The 25,926-nt window shown below is 40.4% G+C and overlaps 1 protein-coding gene across 1 annotated transcript in view; it reads left to right on the top strand.

Moving 5' to 3' along the window:
- The window catches only part of LOC145416298 (nephrin-like), a 555,234-nt gene extending 529,668 nt beyond the window's left edge, over positions 1–25,566 (top strand). Inside the window, exons 16-18 of the mRNA XM_080285300.1 lie at positions 22,055–22,249; positions 24,236–24,357; positions 25,405–25,566. Of these exons, the coding sequence (XP_080141426.1) occupies positions 22,055–22,249; positions 24,236–24,357; positions 25,405–25,566 (479 nt within the window). The remainder of the gene's footprint in view (positions 1–22,054; positions 22,250–24,235; positions 24,358–25,404) is intronic.
- Positions 25,567–25,926: the final 360 nt, after the last annotated feature.

The raw sequence follows: 25,926 nt of genomic DNA on the forward strand, positions 1-25,926 counted from the left end.
GTAAGGAAATTCAGTTTCCCAAACAGAGCAATTGATCAATGGAATGCACTACCGAATGAAATAGTGTGTGCCAAAACAATTCACAAATTTAAGGATATGTACGATAAATATGGTTTAAGACACGGGACAGTACGAGCTTGACTCACTCCTGTAAAGATACAATTAGGTAAGAACAATTAGGTAAGAACACACACACACACACACACAAACACACACACACACACACACACACACACACACACACACACACACACACACACACACACACCTATTTTGCCTCTCCTTTCTAAAGGCGGGCAATAGGTATGCGAGTACAGAGTATCAATATACCGTCACCCATTTGTGTGTGTGTGTGTGTGTGTGTGTGTGTGTGTGTGTGTGTGTGTGTGTGTGTGTGTTAGCTCAATATGAAAGCTCATTAACATATAACAGTTCTTTTTTTTTTTTTTTGTCAGTGATAGTAATAATAGTAAATGTAATCTTTACAAATAAATTTGTGTACGGCGAGGGAAGGTAAGAATTATACACCAGTCGACCGATCGCTTCTCGTGCAGCAATATGCACACAGGAATTTGGAATATGCGACCCGGAGATATATATTCCAAGACGAATGCCAGGATCTCTGTTTTGGATTTCCTTTCTGGTCCTCACAGTAGCCTTCATGCTACTTTTTGAAGTAACTGAGATCACTGACTGATAACTATTACTTAGTTTTTAATCTTTAAAATGTTTGGAGCAGGGAAAGTTTCCCGCTTTGGTCGACTAGTTTGTACGCATCTGTTTTCGTGTGTCTTTTCATGTCCATATATGTTGGTCACTAGGAGGTTGGGATTAACCCTGGCTTGTGGTTAACGTTAATATTAGAAGCCTGCATGAAGGTACTTTTTGCAAAGTAATAGTGGGTAGTTCTTTGAGTGATCCATTTCAAGTTAGGTAAGGCGTGATTCAAGGAGGAGTTCTTTCACCATTGCTGTTTGTTTTGGTTATGGATTTTGTTATGAGATAGATTGTAAGGAGAACAGGTGCAGGAATTAACTGGAAAGAAAATAAAAAGCTGATGGATTTGGACTATGCTGATGATACTGTACTGATTTGCGGAAGTATTTACAAGATGCAGAGGGTGCTTGATTGTCTGTAGGAGGAAGGATAAAAAGTGGGATTGGTAATAAATTGTGGGAAAACTGAAATTATTAATATGAACGTGGAGAACCAAATCGATTGTGTAACTGGGAATAATGTGGTGAAGATTGTTGAAAACTTTAAATATCTGGGAACGATTGCATCATCTAATGGATCATTAAACAATGAAATTTAGGAGAGGATTAGACAGGCTTGGTGAGCTCTTGGAATGTTGAAATCTGTTTGGAATAAAATTTACAATTCCATGGTTAAATCAGTTTTAATTTAAGGGCATGAGTCATGGTATAGTACAATTGCAACAGATCAGAAAGTATTAGGATTTGAGAATAAAATACTGAGAAGGAATCTTGGGGTAAAGTGGCAAGACAGAGTTACAAATGAAGGAGTAAGGGATATTACGAGAGTGGAACCAGTTAATGAATGTGTGAGACTGTCTCGCTGGAAGTGGCTGGGGCACATATACAGAAAAGAAGGCAGTTTAATACAGGATGTGCCAGAGTGGACTGCTAGAAGAAGAAGAGGTAGAGGTAGGCCGAGGGAAACCTGGTTGAGGACAATGAAAAGAGAAGCAGGAAAGGAGTGTTGGTAGGACCTGAAGGAGATGGCAAGAGACAAATATTAGTGGAGAGAGTTCTTCGAGGCCCTATGCCTCCCGTGGGGTGCCACAGGAAATGATTGATTGATTGATTGATTGTGGTTAACGTATAGGTAGTACTGTTTGTTCAAGATCTTTCTGATCAATCCTTTCCTTTGAAAGAGGATGAATGCCTTTTATGCTGTTCAGGAGCTCAACTTATTCAACAGGGCAATGTATCGCCTGAAGGACTCAAAGGTTACAGGGGAAAGACTGACTTTTATGCAGCGTATAGTTTTGCTGTCTACTTTGCAACTGTTTCGGGTCAGCAAGTAAAATGATGTCTTTGATATCTGTTTGCAAATCAGTACTTGCCTGTGGAGTAGCTGAGAATAATTAAGTATATTTATTGTTGTAATTTCTAGATTTAGCTATAAAACATGTTAATGTCCTGTACTTCTATAGTCAAAGAGTTTTAACTAAAACCTGGAAATTTGGGGGAACAAGCTGGAAGTTTCAGGGTAGGTCCAGAAAAATGTCTAGAAGCACCTACTAAAAGTCCCCGAAAATCTCCGTTGTGCTTTTTTCGGAATTCAAGATGGCGTCCAAAATGGCCACCATTTTCATATTTTAACCTAACTTTGCTTCTAGACAGGTTAGAAACACGAATAAAGTGTCTAAACATATGTGTAAGGTACTAGGAACACATTAAAGTGATTAGTTGCAGGTTACACATACTGGAAATATCACAAATCAATATGGCGGCTTAAAAGGGTTCAGCAGGGAAGAAAGGTTGCTAGTTCTTTGAAAGCAGTGATAAGAAACAGGGAAGTGAGCATGGAAGTGAAAAAGTTACTACATGACAGTATTGTGATACCAACTTTAACGTATGGAAGTGAAGCTTGGACATTGTTGGAAAGACACAAGTCAAGAGTGAGAGCAGTGGAAATGAGTTATTTAAGAGGAGTCTGTGGAGTCACATGGAGAGACAGGCTGACAAATGAGGATATAAAGGAGCGTTGTGGTGTGGATGTGGATGTGATAGGAAGCGTTATGACGAACACACTGAGGTGGTTTGGCCATGTAGAGAGGATGGAGGGTGAAAGACTGACGAAGAGAGTGTATGTGAGTGAGGTGGAGGGGGGAAGAGGGAGGGGGAGGCCGAGGATGAGATGGAGGGATGGGGTGGAGAGGTATATGAGAGAGGGGGGGGTGTGAGTTGGGAGCAGGGCAGTGAAATGGCGGGGGACAGGGCGACGTGGAGGCGTTTTGTTTGTGGCCACCCCAAACGGGATTGAGGCGTCTGGCAATAGATAGATAGATAGAATATGGCGGCCAAATTAGAATTCAAACTTAGCCGAAATTTCCTTACTTTCCATAACTTTGCTTCCAGGCAAGATATCAAAATAAATGACAGCCACACACAGCTCAAAATAAATTGATAAAATTTCGTCTTGATATAGTGCAAATTAGTGCACGCTTAGTACATTGTTTCAACAGTCTTGGATTTCATCATCCAGTGTTGTGTCTTCAGCACTTATGTTCCCTGCATTGACTCAAAGTCCTCATCATCTTTGGCATCTAACATCGGTGCAGTGTTGTTGCAAGATTGACCGTTGCCTTTACTGCACATAGAAGTATAATATGGCCTTAGTTTCTTGCAACTACATGTCATGGTGTTGCATCCATCATGTCTGCATCCATATAATGCCATGTTAAGTAAAGTGTCGAGTGCAGCAGGGTTATTTGTATCTACAGGGACGAGAGTTCCAACTTGTGATGGTCATCCCCATTCTGTTGGAGGTAGACTGTTCCCCGTCAATTCTTGAACCGTGAGATATGCAGAGTATGAACGTTGCTTTGCTGCAACACTTGTTGGAGGTAAGCTCGCTGGTTGAAATAATGAGCTCAGAGAGCTGTGATCTATGGCCCGTTTGTACACGATGTATCGGAATTCATCTAGGGATTCAACGTTGCTTGCATCATAGAGCTTCAGGATGAAGGATTCTCCAACTCTTTTCACTTCATCATGAGTGCATCTTATGTTGGTAAATGTATCCAGCATGTTGTATTCACGCTTCTAATGGACCATGTAAAAGGCTGTATGCTTGCCATGCCAATAGATTGCAGACGTCGTATCATAGCCTGCCACAGCATGCAGAAACATCAGGTGGTGACTGATGTCTCCTACAGCATGCTGAATCTCCGAAATGTTGAATACCCTTACAGGATTGATGGAACATAGCATGAACATATCTGTAGTGGTGCTTGCCCGGACCACCAACATGACAAGTAGATCCGTGTCTGTACCAAAAGCAACAACTGGCCACTCTTCCGACTCAGCTACAGCTAGTGCTGTTGAAACAGTCAGCCTGTCTGTGTCTGCAACTGCTTGTTTGACATATATGAAGGTCATCCGCATTTTTTCTTGAAGACTTTGTATCAGTCTCTTCTTGTTGTTACTGTTTCCTAGGAATTATGTTTGAGTTGTAGTGGTTGGCTTGTCATCTTCGAACATGATGTTACTAGATGTACACTTCTGATCTTTCTGTCTCTGTTCAGCTACCTTCATTGAAGTTGTGCTTCCATACCCATCAAATACCACAGTCGATTGAGCTCCATAATGCGTGAAGATGTAAGCAATGTAGGCCTGGCATACATCAGCATAGGTGGACTGCTGAGACCAAACGAATGATTGAAGAAGGTGACCACCATCTAGGACATAAAGGCAATTATCTGGCAAGTTGGATGGCTTAGTGAAGGATTTCAACACGAGACACAAGGAACTCTTCACTTGCTTCTGCATGACACCATCTTGGAAAAGGGAAGGTGGCTGAGGCACAAGTTCATAAGCCAAGAAAGATCTCATCTCTGAGCTGTTGTTTAGGACACATATGATTCTGTTGAACAGTAGAGTAGGATTCACTTCTGGATGCTGTCCCCTGACTTTTACTATCTTCTCCTTTGCTCCAACTGTCTTCACTTTGTCATTACAGCATAGTGTCATGTCTATGAACTTCTGTCCTGAAATTTCTAATGCTATTGTCTGACCAATTTCTACCGCATTATCACAGCATTAACAGCTGGTGGTTCCTAAGAAAAAGAGGTCTGAGGTCTTAGAAGAGTCTCATAACCGGATCACTAGTGGGCATCAGGGAGTGAAGAAGACTCTAAGTCAGCTGCGACAGAGGTTGTACTGGACAGGCATGCGTCAAGATGTTGAAGAGTAGTGTCAATGCTGTGCTAAGAAGGGACCCAAGAATGTGGTTGCACCCCTCCTTAGCTATACGAAGTGGATCCACCAGTGGAAGGACTTGCAGTGGACATTGCTGGACCTCTGCCACTCACTGAATGAGGAAATCGATATAACTATGAGTTCTCATGGACTACTTCACAATGTGGCTAGAAGCCTATGCCATCCCTGATCAGGAGGCCACAGCTGTTGCTCAGGTGTTGCTTCTTCAATTCTACTGTGGTTTTGGGATGCCACAAGATTTAGATTCAGACTAGGATAGAAACTTCGAGTCTGCTATGTTCCATGAGTGCTGCAAGTTACTGGGGATCAAGAAGTCTGGGACAGCTCCACTAAGGCCACAGTCAGATGGGATGGTGGAGAAATTCAACTGGACCCTGGGACAAAAACTGGCCAAGTACTGTGTAGAGGGACAGATGGAATGGGACCAGAAATTGCCTGCATTGCTGATGGCATGTCGGTCTGCATCCCACAAGTCTACTGACTACGCCCCTGCAAAACTGATGCTGGGCCGTGAGTTATGAACGCCAGTTGATCTGTTAATGGGAAGACCACCTGGTGAAGAGCTGCATACAGACACCTCCATGTATGCAAAGCATTTTCAGGAAAGACTGGCTGAAGTATATCATCAAGCTTGGGGAGCTCTGAAGTTTTCAAGTGAATTGATAAAGTGCAAATATGATGCCAGGGCAAATGAGGTGACAGTTTGGCTATACAATCCTCTGTGGAAGAAGGGACAGTCAGCAAAGATGCAGAGCCAGTGTGATGGGCCCTACTCCGTGATGGACCGCCTGTCAGACGTAACGTACTGGATTCGGGAAGGCAGTAAGTCTTGCCCTAGGGTGGTACAAGTGAATTGTCTGTGACAGTACTGTGGGCCAGGATAGTCCAGCTGGGACATGCTCGAGGAATCATGCACACCCGCAGCTGATCATGTTGAGAAGGATCAAAGAGCCAAAGCACAAGAGCATGTTGACAGTTGCCAAAGGGAAGAGGTGAGTCAGAAGAAGAACCAAGTCGTTTCAGGAAGAGTGCACTGTGTGAAGGAGCAGGGACGTCATCGGAAATGGCACTGGGGAAGACCTGATAAGTTGAAGGACCATTTTGTGTATAATTAAATGTTATCTTAGGATAAAGGGCTATTTTACCAAATATTGTGTAGTTTTGTTGGGACGACAAGAGGACTAGGATGGGGGTAGAATTGAGATGCAGCAATGCTAGTTAGATGGTATTTGAAAAATCCCAATGGTTCACATATTTTCAGTTGCTAGTGAGAGTTGCCAGGTAGCGTGCTGTTATGACCTCAGGTATTTTGTAAAGTTATGCATTAGTCATTTTTTCTCTATAGTGTTTTATTTTTATCACTGTTAAATTATGTAATTTAATTTCAGTTTGTATGGTAACACATTTAGAGTGCTACATAATGTAAGAAGGCTCTGAAATATTTTGGATGTTTCTGGCATTGAAAAACTTGTTTCTAGGATCACGTCCTAGAATACCCAAGTTGCAAGGTAGGTTATAAAAAGGTAGAGAGAGAATAGAAAAGTCAGTTTTAATTGTGGCCTTGTGAAATTAGTGTAGCTCAGGAGCTGTGAAACAGTGTAATTACTTTGAAAATAAAGACAACAAACGTGAGAAGCTTGCATTATTATGACGCCTGAGTTGATCTTGTGTAAACTGAAACGTTGACCCTATGAAGAACAAATCATTGGGCGACGTCCATTCTATACAGAACTACGAGTATTGCTATTGGAGCCTGCGGTGGTGTGGAATGAGGATCTACCACTATTTACAGTTTCATTCACAATCATCACTGTTGTAAGATTTTCGAAGGAGTTATTTGGTTGTTCATTCTGTACGTGGACTAGGTTATAAAAGAGATACAAGGAAGGGCAGTGGATGCTGGAGTGGCCCTAGTGAGAGAGGGCAGTGTTGGGAAACTACCTGTACTTTTGTTTGCAGATGATACTGTGTTGTTAAGTGAAGACGAAGGGGAGCTGCAAGGCTTGGTGGATGAGTTTGGGAAAGTGTGAATGAAACGGAATCTAAAGGTGAATGTAGGGAAGAGTAAAGTTATGGTCTTCGAGAAAAGTGAAGTCAGTGAATGTACAGTGAGGTTGGATGATGAGGAATTGGAAAATGTGAGTACGTTTAAGTACTTGGGTAGTGTGATGAGTAAGGATGGAAGTTTGGAGGGTGAAGTGCTTGAAAGGGTACAACAATGAAGTAAGGTTGCTGGTTCCTTGAAAACAGTGATAAAAAACAGGGAAGTGAGCATGGAAGTGAAAAAGTTATTACATGACAGTATTATGATACCTACTCTACCGTATGGAAGTTAAGCTTGGACGTTGTTGGAAGGACACAAGTCAAGAATGAGAGCAGTGGAGATGAGTTAATTGAGAGGAGCCTGTGGAGTCAATGGAGAGACAGAGTGACAAATGAGGATGTAAAGAAGCGTTGTGGTGTGGATGTGGATGTGATAGGAAGCATTAGGAAAAACATATTGCCGTGGTTTGGCCATGTGGAGAGGATGGAGAGTGAGAGACTGACGAGGAGAGTGTATGTGAGTGAGGTGGAGGGGGAGGAGAGGAAGGAGAAGGCCAAGGAAGAGATGGAGGGATGGAGAGGAGAGGTATATGATAGAGAGGGGGGGGATGACATACCTCAGCTGATTGTAATCTCTCTCTCATTTTCTTCTTTACTGTCCACGCTTCGCACCTGTATAATAGCGTTGACCAGACAAAACATTTCATCACTCTTATTCATGTCCTCATATCCATAGTTAAGTTAGTTAAAATTTCTCTTATTCGTCTGAAAGCTCCTTTAGCAATACCAATTCTTCTTACAATTTCCCTCTCACTTCCTCCGTCATCTGATATAACAGCACCCAAGTATTCGAAACCTCTCACCTACTCTATGTAGCTTCCGTGGATATTAAGTTTGATATTTATCGCTTCTCTTCGTTTTGTTAGTACCATTGCCTTTGTTTTCCTGATGTTAATCTTCATCCCTTTCTGCTGACATGCTTCCACTAATCTATCCACAAGTTCTTGCACTTTTTCTTCCAAATCCGCTACCAGTACCGTGTCATCAGCATACCTTAGATTATTAATGTTCTTACCACCAACCTTGACCCTTTCCAATTCCTTCAGTTCTTTCATTACAACTTGTCCGTATAAAGAAAACAAGTCTGGCGACAGAACACATCCCTGTCTTACTCCTCTTTTATTTATTGTCACCCAGTCCGTCTTCTCCTCTCCGACTCTAACAGCAGCTTTTTTATTCCAATCAGGTTTACAACGATTCTTATATCCTTATTATCTACCCCAGTCATTCGCAACATTCTCACCATCTCTTGATGCTTCACGGTGTCAAAGGCCGTTTCAAAATCCACAAAACACAAGTATAAACCCTTCTGTACTTCCAGAGATCTTTCTATCAACATTCGCAATGCAAAAATAGCATTTCTAGTGAACTACTCCCAGCATAATTATCATTTACGTAAAAAAGAGCAAACAATAATGGTTCCAAGAACTAACCCCTGTGGAACGCCACACACAAATTTATACCATATTGGTTTATAACCATTTGCAGTGACATATTGTTGTCTATTTCTTAAGAATCCTTCAGTCCAATTTAAGCATGCTTCACTAATGTTGTAACTTCATCTTTTCCAAAAGTCTTCTAGGTGGCACTTTCTCGAAGGCTTTCATAAAGTCACAACAGGTTGTGTTCACTGCTTGACGTTTCTCAATTTTCGTAGTCCACTGATCAATTCCTTTAATGAGCTGAAGTGTTGTCGAACATCCCATCAATAAAACAAACTGTTATTTGCTATAAAAAAATATATATATATTATTCCTCAAATGCCCCATTAATTTATCTCTGATCAATGACTCCATTAGCTTTCAAACCACACTAAACTTACACGTCTGTAGTTCTCAGGATCAGAACGGTTTCCCTGCTTGAATATAGCTCTCCGACCATCTCTTTATAGCATCTAAGTCTTTTTGTTAAGCTGAACAATCAGTCATATGGCATCTGTCCTCCTTTAAATGAATCCTCAAATAAAATTTTCAGAGGCATGGCTGATTGTTCATATCCCTCCTTAATAATTCTTCGGTGCAGCCCATCAGGACTTGGTGATTTAATTCTCTTCAGTTTTTATTTTTTTTAATGGTCTGTTTTATTTTGATCAAAGAATACTCTATGTGTGACCTTTGTTGTTGAGGTGGGGAAATTCTCCATTGTTTTCTTGGTAAATACCTCACTGAAATGTTTTGCCAATACCTCTGCTTATCTTTGTCTGATTTTGTTTTTACTTAATGCATTTGCATATAACTCAGGAATACCTGATTTTGTTGTTAACTTTTCTTGGACATACTTCCAAAGAACTTTTGGATTCTCTCTTACATTTCTTGCAATAAGGCGCTCCCTGTTTCATTATTTCCAGTTTCTCACCTCACGACTGATAATCTGTTGGTATTCCCCTTCTACTTGTGTGTATTCTCTGTTGTCACATCTTCACCCGCTTGTCATTGCATGGGCCTAATACGCTTCCTTCGACACCAGAGCCTATTTTTTTTTTTTTTTTTTTTCTTCGGACCTTTGTCCATTCTTTCCTACTCTTTGGTGAGGGACAGACCGACCAAGATAATCAGCAGTATGGGATACAAATTCACGTGAAACAGATGTAAGGCATCGTATACTGGTAAAACAAAGACACTTAAAATCCTGTATTGCTGAACATTTTGGATGGTCTGTCCAAACACGGACGCTGATATAATCAAAAGACCTTTCTCAGCTATTATATATCATTTCAGTTTATGACTATCCGCTCACAACGACATTGTTTTCAGTATTGGATAGAAGTTCAAGGGAGGAAGACCAAACAATTATGGAATCCTTATATACATGGACTGAGAGGCCCTTCATTGGATCCCATTAAAACAGTGCTCAGTTACTTTCTTTTTAAGCAGATTTGTAAATTCTTTTTTCATTTTATGTATTTATATAAATTCTTTTTAAAATATTTCACGATGTAGAAATATTTTATTTCCTTATATTGACAAATCAAGGAAGATATAATATTTTTTAGAATTTTTATTACGTAGTACATCTCTCTCTCTCTCTCTCTCTCTCTCTCTCTCTCTCTCTCTATATATATATATATATATATATATATATATATATATATATATATATATATATACACACACACAGGGAAAAATCTGGAAGAGGCAACAATGACTCAGTCTCACAATGGTCCTGGTCAGTCAGTAACTGAACTGAAGGGGAAGGAAGAGGTTATACACTGACGTTCATTATCATCTCTCCCTTACTGCCTGGTTGTAGGTTTTGATATATTTCGTGTTATTTTTCAACTAGAACTATATTTGCAAATACAGTTTATTTGTGCATTACAATTTATATGGTTCACGTTGCAGTTTTCTGTCGGTAATAGGCTGTGTATAAAGAAATACAGTGAATACATAAATTCTTCTGGTGATTCTTATACCAAAGTATTCGGTTCATCACAGTAACACATCATGTGACAATAAGCACCGTTCACCACCGTGTATGATGTTTATGGAAATGAGAAAAAAAAACATATATGATAAAAAATGAAGAGCATTCCATACATATGGTTAGAATGAAAAACTGATGAATGTTGTGGACTTTCTTTTGGTAGTTAGCGTGTAGAAGGATACGAGGATGTCATAGGGAGTGGTTCATTATCAGTGTTCCTGTGAGGCAGAGGTAGCTGTCCAGTATTCATTTGTTGTTTTCAATATTGAAATTAAAGAACCTGATGACAAGAGCCAAAGAAAAGACTGAACAAAAGCGAGCCAAAGTTAAGATCTGTGCATTTTGTGATGCTTAGACACACTATTTACAAGAATGTGGGTCAGAGACAGAGGGAAAACAGACCACGGAAAAGTTCCACACCTGACCCGTGAATTGCATGAATGACAAAGAGTATAGGTTACCTCTTGCATTAAAGAGTTGGTTAGAAACGGGATGAGAGGCTCAGAATAAATGTTATGGATAGGGTGTAAGCCTAGTGATGAATAGTGAAGATTTGAGTAAATCACATCTGATTTATGGGGATGATGCTGTGTTGCATCCTCATTGGGACGACGATCCTCACAGACAAATTCCGAGTTTTCGTTGAGAGTCTGTTGGTTTCAAGCCTAAACATATATGAGAACTAGAAAGCATTCAGAGAGCGCATGCCTTCGCCAATGCCATTGCCATTAAAAAGGATCCGGATTCGTGGAGATATTGTGTGGAATACTTAGGATTTGGATCTGCCCCCAAATATAATAAATTGTTCTTTAACTCATGGCCCACTCTTCCACAAAATCTTAATGAAATTCATTGAGAACTTTTGGAGATGTGTGGGATATATATGATCCGGATGTGGATCCAGATCCTCCCAAAATTTAATTAATTCTTTCTTGGCCCAAGGCCCACCCTTCCACAAAATTTCATTGAGATTCACCCATAACTTTTGGAGATATCGTGTGGACAAACAAATAAACAAATAGACAAACATAAGTGATTATATAACGTCCTTCAGTTTCGATGGCGGAGGTAATTAACCCTCAAAAAGCAAGCTTTACTGCACTTTCTGATCTCAGAATCCATGGAAATTAAGGCATTCATAATTTAAAATCTCCCTGGGATGGTAAGGAATTTAATCTTGAATAAAGGAAACACCTTTTGTGGATCTGTTTCCACCTATGACGCCATTGCTGGTATTTAAATGCCGGCCTTGTCATGTGACCTTAACATCTAAACTTTCCCTTTAAGCTTGACCTTTGAGTGTTTTCAAAATTTAATCTTTTCATTCATACCTTACTCAAAATGTTTCTACAAGGTTTGGTTTAAATTGGATAAAAACTTTTTCAGTTTACCTTGTTATGTTTCCTTGACCTCTGGCATATTGTTTTAAAAAAGGAAATGGTTAACTCTTTATCTGATCGTCATTTCTAAGTATGGTTGTTGGTTTGAATTGGATAAAAACTTTTTAAGTTTACCTTGCTATGTTTCCTTGACCTCTGGCATATTGTTTTAAAAAAGGGAAAGGTTAACTTTTTGTCTGATAGCCATTTCTAAGTACGATTGTAAGGGGTCGAAGGCAAGGAATGTATCTCTTTTAATAATGTTTCAGCTCAGCCTGTAGCCCCCGGAATACTCGATATAAGCTCGATGCATTTGTATGTCGCCCGATGTTGCCTAGTCTGACATACATGTACGTTGGCCACTACTGCTTTGTCCGATACTCATGTGCTTTACCTGCCACAGAAAGGTTAAGTGATAGTTATTGAGAAAGGTGACTCAGTATTGTAATGTGGTGCTGACTGAAAATGCTGAAATTGCTGGAAGAGATTAAGTACCTCGTCACAGTAAAGGAAAAAGAGAAGTGAATCTCAAAAGGAATGGAGGATATAGTGGTTCAAGGAAAGAATAAGTTACAGTTACAAAAGTCTCGATCTTAAAAAGAGGTCTGGGTATGGATGCTACAAGAGGATTGCATTAAGGTGTGCTAGTGCTCTCATTGACAATCAGTGTGAAAGAGGTAGGTATGAATTTCAAAAGACAAGAACCAGAGTAGTTGCAAAGGAACCGTTAAGGAATATAAATAGGTTTCGTTCATTTGACAAACTAAGAATATACAAAGTTCATAAATGTTTTGATATCAGGAAGTCTGTTGATAAAAGGGTACAAAAGAATGTTCTGAGACATGTAGTTATATTTAGAGAATGTATATGAATAATAGGTAAATTGGGCAAATGTTTTTAAGTTTGAAGGTGGAAGAAAGTATGGGAGACCAAGAAGACCCACAGATATGATAAATGAATGTGTGAGGAAATGAGGTGTGGGAGTTGGAGAGTTAATTATGGAATATGCAAAGGACAGAAGTGGACAAATGAAGTATAGAAAAGTAATTAACAACTGCTGAACCTTCTTGTTAAACCTGATAGTTGACGGAATAGCTTTCTACATCAGGTGGATATCATGTATATGAAGTATATCGGACATAAAGTACAGCAAAAGTTTATAGTTGTGTCCAATCAATGTGTAGTTGGGGGCCAACTTCCACGTCAGTTGGAGGTACCGTACAGTCGGGAAAAATGCCGCATCAAAAGAGTCAGTCGTTAACAAAGGTGTACGTAATTTTCACCATCACTGACTCTCAAATATAACATATGAGTCCGACTGTAATTCTTTCACCACAGACTCTCAGACAGTGCTCTTGATTACGACTGTACACCCCCCAAAAAAACTACCCCATGACCTGAGCGTGATGGACGTGAAATGAGAAGAAATAATACTGATGAACGTATCCATACCAGAGTATCTGTACCTCCGATGCCAGCTGCATACTTCGAATTATCGATACTGATGGCTAGATATCGATTAGTATGAGTGCTAAAGAAGAAAGTGTTCGAATTATTGAGGATATATTTTTAAAGAATTTACTGGGAAGTTTTAATTATTATTGCTCCAGTCAAAGGCAGTGCTGCATTCATTTTAACAGACGAGATTGCCAAGTAGTGATAGCGACTTGGAATGCGTCCGGCGTGAACGGTTCTGTCCAGCTTTGAGACAGCTGATCGACTTAATAAGGCTATAGTTACGTAAATCGAAGTATCGATGTCGGTAATCGATACCTGATACTGACCAAGTAAGTAATCGATATCCTATTGAAATATAATCACTGGTGTTGCCTGTCACCTGAATACAGCTTGTTATTTCGGAATGGCTGGTAAGCTTGACTGTGATTGTATGAAGCCATGGCAGTGACGTTTGGTGCACTATTGTGTGGTGTTAAGAGTTACACACAAGTCGAGCTTCTCCAGAACAATAGAAGCTAGACCATAACATTTTCTTCATCTTTCTTTCTTCCTTCATGAAAACTTACCAGCGACAAACAAATCACTCAACATATTTCAGTGTATCTACAATGGTATTGTAGAAGGCCCAGGAAGTGTCGCTGCAAAATTCTGAGCATCTAACACCTTACCATTGACTTGTATTTCTTGTACATCATTATACATATTACCTTGTATGCTTCTTTAGTATCTCCATACTTGTATATTTGTATCGATCAACATCTGCATCAGTAATATACAATAGTAGGTCGAAGTGTAGGTTACTGTGCAGAATGAACTGCTAAGGAGGTGCCGCAAAATCTCGAAAGACATTTAAAATATGACCGTAAACACGATACGGTTCATCTATGCAGACATTCCTGACGTAGCAAAGTCTTCTTCAGTTCTCGCTTGCTGATGAAGTGACAGTCCAAAATATTCTAACGTTTTTGTTCTTGCTGAACTTCATATTTTTCTTTCTATGAGGAAAGAGGTTAGGAAACTACAGGGTATTCCCTGTCTCATTCTTGCTAAAAACCAAGTTTTAGTGTTTGCAGAAAGAATAAGAAGTAAGCAGTATAAAGTCCTCCGTGGCCACATTTTCATCATCAAAAACTTGTTATTATAACTGATAATGCATGCAAACTTGATAATTTATCCTTCCTCTCAATCTAACACCTAATCTAACCTGCCACTTCATCCTTCCTCTGATCCTGACACCTAACCAAACCTAACACTGCATCCTTCAACATAACACTCAAGCAAACCTAACATTTGATCCTTCAACCTAACACATAACCAAAAATAACACTTCATCCTTCAACTTACCACCTAACCAAACCTAACACCTCATCCTTCAGTGTAACATCTGACCTAACCCAACACCCCATACTTCCTTTTCACCTAAAACTTAATTTAATCTATCACTCCATCCTTCCACATTACAGAACACATGACCTACTCTAACACCCCCATCCTCCCTCTTAACGTCACACCCAACTGAACTAACACTTTATCCTTCAACCTAATACCTCACTTAACGTAACACTCTCTCCTTCCTCGTAACCCACCACCTACCCTAACTTAAAACATGTTGACCTAACACCTAACGTAACTGAACAATTCATCCTCCAGTGTAACACCTAGCTCAGAGGTTCCCAACCTGGAATTGCACCCCCCCCTCCTCCGGGGGAGGATTAGCTATTCCCATTGGATATTAACAGACGATGCAAAGATGGCCAAAGGAGCGTTTTAGATTGATTATAAGTTATTGAAATTATAAACTTTATAGTCAAATGCTCCATAAATTTTAATTTTTCCGTTTTTAAGAATTGGGTTAGATTCCTATAATTTAAAGAGACAGAGGCTGGATGTCAGTGGATCCATCCAGCAGACTGTAAAGTCTAACACATACAGCACATGCGTCCTATGTTGATGCTCTGCACATTGCCAAGACTAAGAAGGTCCATACAATTGGAGTAACCCTCTTCAACTCATGTATCCTTCCTTATCCAAAACTTGTCCTCATCGATGATGCAGTTAGAGCAAATTGTGCTGACTGTGTTAAGTCACGTGTAGATGATATGGCTCACAACATTAAAGATCAAATGACTGCCAAAACAGTGTCTTCAAAGTACTTTGCCATTCAGTTAAATGTGACCTCTGACAAGGCAATTCTTTCTCAGCTGATCGTTTTCGCCCGATATATTGATGTTCAAAACATCAAAGAAGATTTCCTCTTTTGTAGTCCATTAACGAAGACAAAAAAAAGTTGAGGATGTGATAGACTTAATTTCAACTTTCTTCGACAGACAAAAGGGTACAATGGAAGGATGTATTCGGGGTGGGTAAAGATGGTGCCCCAGCATATTGGGTGTCAGTCTGGATCCTTGGCGCTGGTCAAACATGGGAATCCTACAGTGGCTGTCCTACATTGCATGATTCACAGTGGTCTAGCTTCCAAGACATTACTAGGAGCCCTATATGGTGACTTAGAGACCATCATTAAAACAGGCAGTTTCATCAATGAGTCAGTCCTAAATGAACAACTTTTCCGTGAATTGTGTATAAAACGTGGATGCTGAACACCAAATACTGTTCTTACACACAAGTCCACTTGCTGCCAAAGGGTAACATGCCGGTTTAGTTCTATGAATTTTATAGAGAAGTAAAGACTTTTCTGTCCCATCACAGTAAAGTTGAACCAGTCGCCAAGATGAACATCCCAAAACTTCTGGCTCATTTGGAAGACCTGGAAGACATATACAGAGCTCTAAATAAGCTCAGCTAAAAACTACAACTCTGTAACTGTCCTGGAGACAGCCACTAGTCTCCATCTACTGTTCCTTACAATGACCCTGACCCCCATTGTGAAGATTTGGATTTTTTCTATCAGCAAATGCCCATACCAGGACACATAACCTGGGCCATTCAGGTTCCTTGCTCAGGTCATATTGAAATCTCCAGTAGACACGACCAGCTTATCTCGTTCAAGCATAATACCGTTATGACTCTTTTTGACTTGCCCTTCCACTGTTTGTAAAGGATTTGAATTTTTTTTTTTATCAGCAATGGTCCATGCCAGGACACATAACCTGGGCCCTTCAAATTCCTCGCGCAGTCTCCAGTTCGCCTGGAATCGTTGGGAGACCTTGAGGAGGAATAATAATAATACCAGCAAAAACAACAGTCTCCACCTATGTAATAGATGGAGACTAATTGCAGGGTCATCAGTGTCACATCATCCACCATGCAGACAATATTATTATATTCCTCACAGAACTACAGCTCTGGGGGAGACGAAGTCAAGATGGTATTGTGACCCAATTCCACTGGCTTTCTGAAGTCATCAGAGGTCATTAATCAGGTGTTCAAGGTCAAGATCTCAGGTCATCATAACTTCCTCATCATTAATTTCCTGCAGTATTTCCCAGACATTAATACCGATCATACTGCCATGGCGCTGACACTGGATCCATTTAAATGTCATGTATGTGACGTCCCTGTAGAGCTCTAAGGAGAATTTTCGGAACTCAAGCACAAGATTTCAGCGAAAGATGGTTTTCGTGCCCTAAGTCTAAGAGAATTCTAGGTGGAAATGTGCCCCATTAATCCTGAACTTGGCAACACTCTGTGAGTGCTGCTTGCATTTTGCACTACGTACAGTCAGGGAATGTTCCGCATTACCCACTGTTCGGAGCACTGGTGGTCGACGAATAGCCACGAAGCAGCAGCCAGACCCCACATGTCTGGTAACTGTGAGTGGGAGGGAGGGTGGCGGGGGGTGGGAGGATCACAGTATCAATAGCCAATAATAATGCAGTATTCTCAAACTGCAGAGGCTGTATGTTGTTTGTATGGTATCACACTGTTCTCTGAGTCTGTCTACATTACTGCATATATAATGCGTGTTTACTACCACAGGTGTGCTTCTTTGTCTTCGTTTTGAAATGTTCGAAAGGAAAGATAGTCACAGAAACTGATCTTATAATTAGGACTTCCAGTGTCATTCAGTCTAAAGGAAAAAGAAAAGTCTGTCGCTCATTTAAATTGTTTTATTATTATTATTATTATTATTACACACTACCCTAAGTTCGAGATGAATAATTACCAGAATAACACTGGAAATGTTTGCAGGCGGATGTTTATAGTGGAATGACAGAATAAATAATTAAACAAATTATAAGAATATATATATATATATATATATATATATATATATATATATATATATATATATATATATATATATATATATATACGCCAGGTATCCCCGAGGGCTAAGGCGTTGCTTCTGGGTAGAGGACTTTTGGATTAGATGGTGTAGCATTTTATGACCGGATGCCCTTCCTGATGTCTACCAATGAACCTTGGGTGGATTCAATCCCCCGACCCTTCGGTCAGAGCCGAGCATTCTAACCCACTGAGCCACGGCTATATATATATATATATATATATATATATATATATATATATATATATATATATATATATATATATATATATATATACAACTGTCTATCTATATCTATCTATCTATCTATCTATATATATATATATATATATATATACCGATCTCTCTCTCTCTCTCTCTCTCTCTCTCTCTCTCTCTCTCTCTCTATATATATATATATATATATATATATATATATATATATATATATATATATATATCATCATCAGCCGTTTGAGTATCCACTGCAGGACCGGCCTATCCCGACCGAAGGCGGGACGATACAGCCAATTTATCTCTACCAAGTGGCTTAGGCTGTGTGGTAGAGATTGTATGTAGGGTGAGAAGTGCTTGTAAGTGTAATTGTAGTGTTGGAGTGGCTTTGGATGTGTGTGTAGTCTGTGAACCAAGTGTAATCGGCACGCCCAAGCCGACTGGGTGCAAGCATACTTTATAGTAAGCGACACTGGTTCAACCACAGCACCCCTTGTGTCCTCCAATGCAGTACGTGGCCTGTTGAACACTCCCAAACTTTATGACCCTGGCGGGGCGCGAACCCTGGCTCACCCGTGTACGAAACCCACACTGTACCACTGTATCACAGAGGCTCCATATATATATATATATATATATATATATATATATATATATATATATATATATATATATATATATATATATATCTATATAAAAGTGTGCGTTTTCATACACTGGAGAGCAAGGGTTCGCACCCCGCCAGGGTAAAAAACTTTGGGAGCGTTCTCCTGGCCACTTACTGCTTGGCGGACATCAGGGGTGCTGTGGTCGTACCAGTGTCTCATACTATAAAGTATGCTTGCACCCAGTCGGCTTTCGCGGGCCGATTACACTTGGTTTACAGACTACCTACACATCCAAAGCCAGTCCAACACTACAATTACACTTACAAGCAGTTCTCACCCTACATACTGTACAATCTCTACTAGACAGCCTAAGCCACTTGGTAGAGATACATTGGCTGTATCGTCCCCACTTCGGTAGGTATAGGCCGGTCCTGCAGTGGACACTCAAACGGCTGATGATGATGATATATATATATCTATCTATCTATCTATCTATCTATCTATCTATATATATATATATATATATATATATATATATATATATATATATATATATATATATGTGTGTGTGTGTGTGTGTGTGTGTATAGTGGCTTTGTTTTCGAGTCAACACAAAATATAAATATTGGTTATAATTATCGTTACGTATATCTCTTGAGGAAACGTCTCATGTTAAAGTCGAGAGGGAATGAAAGCGTTCAAACCTTTGTCCGAACCCTGCAAACTTCCATAACTTTCCTGACAGTACTAACTCTACAGGCACCTTCGTAATTTTTTAAATAAAATGCTAGGATCATATTGCCATCTATCCTTACTTATTAACTCAAACACACCATCTAAGTCATACATTGCAGATTTACACTTGATTCCCAACCTCACCACACCCTCCTCTGCCCCCAGTCTCCCGCCTCTCCTTCCTTCACACTCACAGTTACCAAACATACGAGGTCTGGCTGCCGCTTCACATTCACCCGTCTCACACCAGTTCTTCGGGAGGTGGGTAATGCGGAACTTTCCCTGACTGTACCTGTGTGTGTCGAGCTTTTCTTCCCTTGTAATGGTAAAGTCAAAGACTCAAAGCAAGTTCCAGGTGGAGTGTAATCTACGATGTGCTCCGTCTGCAACAGCCTCGCAAATATTGGAGTTAGTAGCAAGAAAAGATGTTTAGGGATCACAATGAGATGTATAGGGACACACAGTAACTCAAGAGATTGAGATGGTTTGGACATGTTGAAGGGATGGAGGATGATAGATGGGTGCAAAAGGTGAGAAACTTGAACGTCGAAGTAGGATTTCGAGAAGCAGGAAAAAAAAAAAAACATGGGACGAGGTCATAAAGTGGGACCTCAGAGATAAGGAACTGATTAAGGAGGCTGCCAGAGATTATGCAGCGTGGAGAGCCGTCATTAGGTGACCAAGACTGATGCATGCAAGAATACTGGAGCCTTTATAAAGAAAATGATGCGATATGAGAGCCTGAGGTGTCACAGGAGTTCATGACAGAGTTGCATTGGGAGTATTTGTGCTTTGAAATGGAACTCTCAGGTTCATTAAATCATCACTGATTGTTTTGCCTAGTAATTAATTTCTTTCATGTATGTTTTCTATTAGTGCAAGTAATCATCAATAAATAATCTTTGGTGAAGTTTGTCATAACTGAAGCTACTGCTGCATGGTTAGGAATGAGCATGAAGTTGCGGGGAATCATTATAGATTAACTGGCAAATGTTGGGAACCCTTGGACAAGGTTGAGAAACCCTGACATAGTCTGACGTAATACCCCATCCTTCCTCTCCATTTAAACCTAACGTAACCCCTCTGCTCCGGACCATATTTAACACAATCATCACCTCTCTATGGGCAATTTCCCGAAAATCGCTGATAATTGCTTGTTTTCAACCCTTAATATCTCGGAAACTGTAACACTTAGGGAAACGAGTTAACAACCATTTTACTCATCAACTCTTCTTCTTGCAAAAGAAGGTATCCCCAGGACTCTAAGTCGTTGCATTGATGAGTAAGGACTTGAGGAAGATTACTAATTTTCACCACAAGACAAAGGTGAGAACAGGACGTGTGCGCACGTCTGCCCGCGGTACTGACTATGGCTTTGCTCTCAACATGATAACTTTTCCACTACTTGGTAAACTAGACACTGTTGCATTCAAAGCGTGTCTTATGGCACTATCACTGAGCCCTTTTCTAGTATCTTTGGAAAGAGGCCAGGCAGAGGTGGATGATGCAGTTAGCTAATAGGGATGTATTGGATATCCGCATCCGCATCAATTTCAACATCCTTATCCACATTATGTAAAAATATACATCCGCATCTGCATCTGGATCCGCATTGGCATTTTGATAAACATCCACATCCGCATTTGAACGAGACATGAAGCGGATGTAGTGGATATACAAAATACTATGCCTTCGTCGTAAACAAAAACATTAGTGTTTTTCCATGATGTGACTTGCTTGCTGTGTTTACTGTTTACCCTGGTAGGCGGTCATAAGGGCGAAAATTTTGTAGTTATTCTATAGTGCTTTAGTCTGCACAAGACCTAAGTCCTGTGACTAACTCCACCAAGTCGATAAGAGTCGTATGGGTAATATGCCTACCTTGGTACTTTGTAATGTCTAACAGGGTCAGTAGGAGTCAAAATGCATTTATATTGGTGTGTATGGCTGTGTGTGTGCGTGTGTGTGTTATGGAGGCAATGGCTAGGGAAGTGTCAAAGTAAGTTAAAGAAAGGTGCTGAAAGTACCACTGTCTCAAAACACTGTATATTTTACAGTAGCTGAGTTCATTATGAATATTTTAAAAGTAGAAAATAATCAGTTCCCAAGGCCGGGATAAGGGATAGGCAGCTGTCTCCAAAGGCCGAGCTTTAGTTAAATGATTATCCAAAAATATATCCTGAAAACATCCGCATCCGCATCTGCATCTGCGAGGATGTCATAGTTTCACATCCGCATCTGCATCCGCAGTCTTTAGAAACAGACAACCACATCTGCATCCGCATCCGCAAGATACAGAAACATGATATCCGCATTCACATCCGCATCCGCGGATGTTTAAATTCTGACATCCGATACAGACGGTGCTGACAGAATCAGACAAATAGGAACCTGAAGGCATCGTTGTACACCTGGCAAAAGCACGAGACAGACTGACTCTTGCCTATGTGCTATGGAGGCACTCCCTCCATACCCTTTGGTGGTGAGATGTAATGGCGGCTTGTTCAAACGGTGGCAGGAAGACACTTGCGTGTATAGCCGCTACCTGGCGACCATGTAGCACCTCGATTGTGATGTGTATAGACATTACCCAGCGGATATGGGTTAATCTGGCACTCCATCTTTTCACATGCCAGAACACTGACCTAAAATAGTACTCCATCCTTCCTCTTAATCTACCACGTAGTTTACCTATCACTTCATCCTTCACCTAACTTAACACTCACGACCCACTACCTAAGCTGATCTAAAGCATGTTGACCTAATATTTAACCTGGCCTAACACTCCACCATTCCTCGTAACACAACACCTTACCCAACCAAATACATATTACCTTAACACCTAACCTAGCCTAACACTTCATCCTTCAGACTAGCACCTAACCTAATCTAGCTCTTGGACCTTCGTCCTTGCAGACAACCCTGGGATGTCCGAGTCTTCCCCTCTGCTGGCCGTGTTCGTGGGCGTCGTGAGCGGGTTCCTCTTGATCCTGACGGTGCTGGTGGTGGCTACGAGGTCCCAGTGCCGACGCCGAAGACTACGCCAGGATGCAACCACCCAAGACGTCAAGAAAACGACAGAAACAGGAGGCGGAGATGAAGGTAAATGCTGTTAATCTTTCATTTTAATTAGGAAGAGATTTTTGTCCCATTGCAGCTTTTTCCCTATAGCTGAATGGCTGAACAGGACTAACCATCCTTGCCATAAAATTCTGTGACCTAGCACCTTAGTCTAGTGTTATTCTGTTGTTACATCTTCAGACCTTCAAAGTAAGCAGACTCTGGTAATGATAGGATCTTTGCTTTTACTTCCGCCAGACGATTTTACTCGGTTTAGAAGAGGAGGAGGGTGGGCAGGAGGCAAAGACGAAGATAAACAAGCACGAATAATGAAGGAGTTTTTAAAAAATACATGCAGATGATCTTATTCGGTTTTGTGGGGTTTTGTTAGTGGAGTTTAAAACAATATTCTTTAACCCTCTCATGGAAGCGATAACTCTAGTGTTTATTTCCGTTAGCACCAGATTATTTCATTCAGCTGAGAGTGTTGTGCAGTAGCCTCAATATTGTAGTACTGTATCACAATCCCTTTCATTATCTGGGCAACTCTAATTCTGTATTTCGACTCACAGCAGAAGATTTTAGCTGAGGGAGAGTCACAAGGAGGCTTAGAATGCTAACCCATTCAGCACTTGATGTCCTTGCTAAGGTGAATGTACTAAACTTACTGCATGGTGACAAGCTGACAGTTTTGACTAACTGGTCTGAGATTTGAATTCCTTGTTCTTGCTTGAATCTTAATCCGCCAACCAAGTTTGGTTCTAATCAGATAGAAACTAATTAGGCTTTGCTTTATGACCTTGGCTTTGAACCATTCCCTGTTATCTTAACCTTTGATTAATTATTCTCAGAATCAAATCCTTTCATTATTTTCCTTTTCCTTAAACCGGCAAAAAGTTTAGCGTAAATCTTGACCGTTGATGTGTATATTATCAATAATATGTCAGCCCTTTGGTTGGCCGTCAATCTTTCCATAAAGTTTTATTTTAAAAATCGGATCAAAGCTGTTTGAATTATTTTGTACACACACACACACACACACACACACACACACACACACACACACACACACACACACACACACACACACACACACACACACACACACACACACACACACACACACACACACACACACACACACACACACACACACACACAGTTGCACCTGCTCTCGTTTCATAAGCCCTCGTGTAAAAATACCCAAACTGCAATATTAGATTCAGTTGATTAAGTGGCTCTGTAGGCCCGTATTTATGTGGGTATTCCTCTGATAATTATTTCTCCTGGGGTTCCTCCTCCTGGTTCTGTCGTGTTCTGGAGGCGCTGCTTGGAGAGATATTTTGTACTCCATCATAGAAAACTAGAGTTTTTTTCCTCATTTTCAGTCAACTCTCAATTGGGGCATATACAAGTGAAAGGTCTGTATAAGCTGAATAGTCATATGTTGAAAGCATCACACAACTTGAAGAATGTGTCGTTAGATTGAGGAAATTATCATAAACTTTATCAAACTCCACCGATGAAGTGGGGTATTCCTAAAATTAACACAATCTCTTGTTTGTAACAATATCAGAATACAGAAGTCTTTAATCTTCGTACAGAAAGGATTAAATCTTCCACAGTATGTCATCCGAGCCCCGGGATCCTGTATAGTTCCTCGTCGCTGGCAAAATGAGACTGGATGCTGACTGCCTCAGGGTTGTGTCAACTTCGATATTCCATTCCGGCCAATGTCAGATGACATTTTATAACTGAGCGCGAGTCAAAGGAGCTTGAGAAAACAAGTATTCTTGCCATTAACCCTGTCATGATCGGGAAAACACACATTCTTAAATTCAGCTACCTCAGCATAATATTAAACAACTGATAGCGAGTCACAGGATTATGAGAGTCAATTATGTTTTCATTAGCCCTCTTATGATCGGAACAACTCTACCACACATTTCCAGCTAACCTTAGGCGATTTTATGTAACAGGGAGTGTGTCATAGTTCCCAGAGAGTGATAGGGCTCTTTCCCTTTTCTCCTGCTATAGTGCCTCCTTCACCGTCGACCAGGGCCTCCGTGGACGAGGCTGTTGATGGTGAGGAAGAGGACACCACCAACACCCCAGGCACTTTGGACGAACCATTGGAGCCTCTAGACATCACTGTTCAGGTGGGTGGAGTGCAACTTTGGTCTGTACATTAGACCGGAATCTAAATTAGGGTGATGTACAGAGCTACACATGAACCCGTGTGGCCTCCAGTCATTTATATCTCTGGTGGGTGCACTGCAGTTGTGTTTTATAGATTAGCTGGGTTATAAATCAGGATTTTATATATAGCTACAAGTTGAACCCCTGCAACCGCTTGACATTAGGCATTTGGTGTTAGAGTACAGGACTAGTTTATGAAATGGGTTGAATGATAAAGCTGGGTCATATATAGATCGCTGTAGATGGATTTCGTGATTGCCTAATAGGGCTGCAGAAGTGACCTATGAAAATCTTCAATGTCGCTATTCTGGTTGGTGGAGTATAAGTCTGGTTTTTCTTGGTAGTTGGATTCTAAATTAGGTAGATCATAAAGAAACGCTGAACGAGCCCCTGCAGTTCCTTGACATCGCTACTTGGGTTTTGGAGTACAAGTCTGGGTTCTGACGTTTGACTAAATTTAGCGTGGATTTAAGTTGGATGATTCTGAAACAGGCTAACTGGTGGAGTGAGTAGGTTTCCACTGAATGGATGATAAAGCAGGTCAGACTATACAATGAGTTAGTATTTAGTGTGGGTTGCTCTCTTAAAATGGGCAGGTCAGTATAGCTAGAAATAAAGCATAATACATGTGTATTATATTAAGTGTAAATGGGTCTAAAAGTAGTTACGTTAACCTTCCCTCACGAAAACATCACCTTTTCATGGTATTCTTTATGGAGATGTTTTAAAGAATGGGTTGGTGTCATAATACTGTATTGAGCCAATTATTATAGGTTAAAGTTGCTGTGTATATGAAGGGTACTGTATCCAGATGTATACTAACCACTCCCACCGGTCCCACTGGTGATGTGCCTTTAGGAGGCTGGATTTTAGAATGGGTTGGTCTCTTAATACTGGACTAATTCGTATAGGCAATAATGGTAAAGTAGTCATTTGTACCTAATTTAGTAGGAATTCTCTAACCCACCACGCAGTACTAACATTAGGCTGTTTCATCATTCCTGTAGGAAGATGGCAGTCCCACGAGCCAGGGATCTCGCACCTATTTGCCTCGCTCCCACATCCAACTTCTACATTCGGTCGACCTGCCGCAAGCTACATCCAAAAACCACAAGTATTACAAAATCAAAATCAACTGCACACGGTTGAACAATGAGAGTTTTGTTTAAAATATTCCTGTTGCTACTGAACTGTTTTATTCATCTTTGAAAAGATACCTCCTATTGAAAGGGTTAATGAAGGCTATATCTAATCGCCCCAGGTTGATAGGCCTCTCTTGAGCTGAATATGATCTCTTCAGATATCAAAGATGGCATATAATTAACGTTCTCTGACTCAAGGTGATTAACCTGCACCCCTTTTTTTTTTCTTTTTTTTTTTAAACTAATGTTGTTGCAGTGTAATCAGATGTAATACTCTGAAGTTCGTGTGGTGCTGTGACGGTCACATGTGATGCTCTGATCATCATGTAAATTCTTTAACTGTCACTTATATATTGTGACTGTCAGGTGTAATGCAGAGGCTGTCAT

This window comes from Coenobita brevimanus, chromosome 105 (genome assembly GCF_032717465.1).
Source record: "Coenobita brevimanus isolate Jiangsu-jjx chromosome 105, ASM3271746v2, whole genome shotgun sequence".
Classification (NCBI taxonomy): domain Eukaryota; kingdom Metazoa; phylum Arthropoda; class Malacostraca; order Decapoda; family Coenobitidae; genus Coenobita; species Coenobita brevimanus.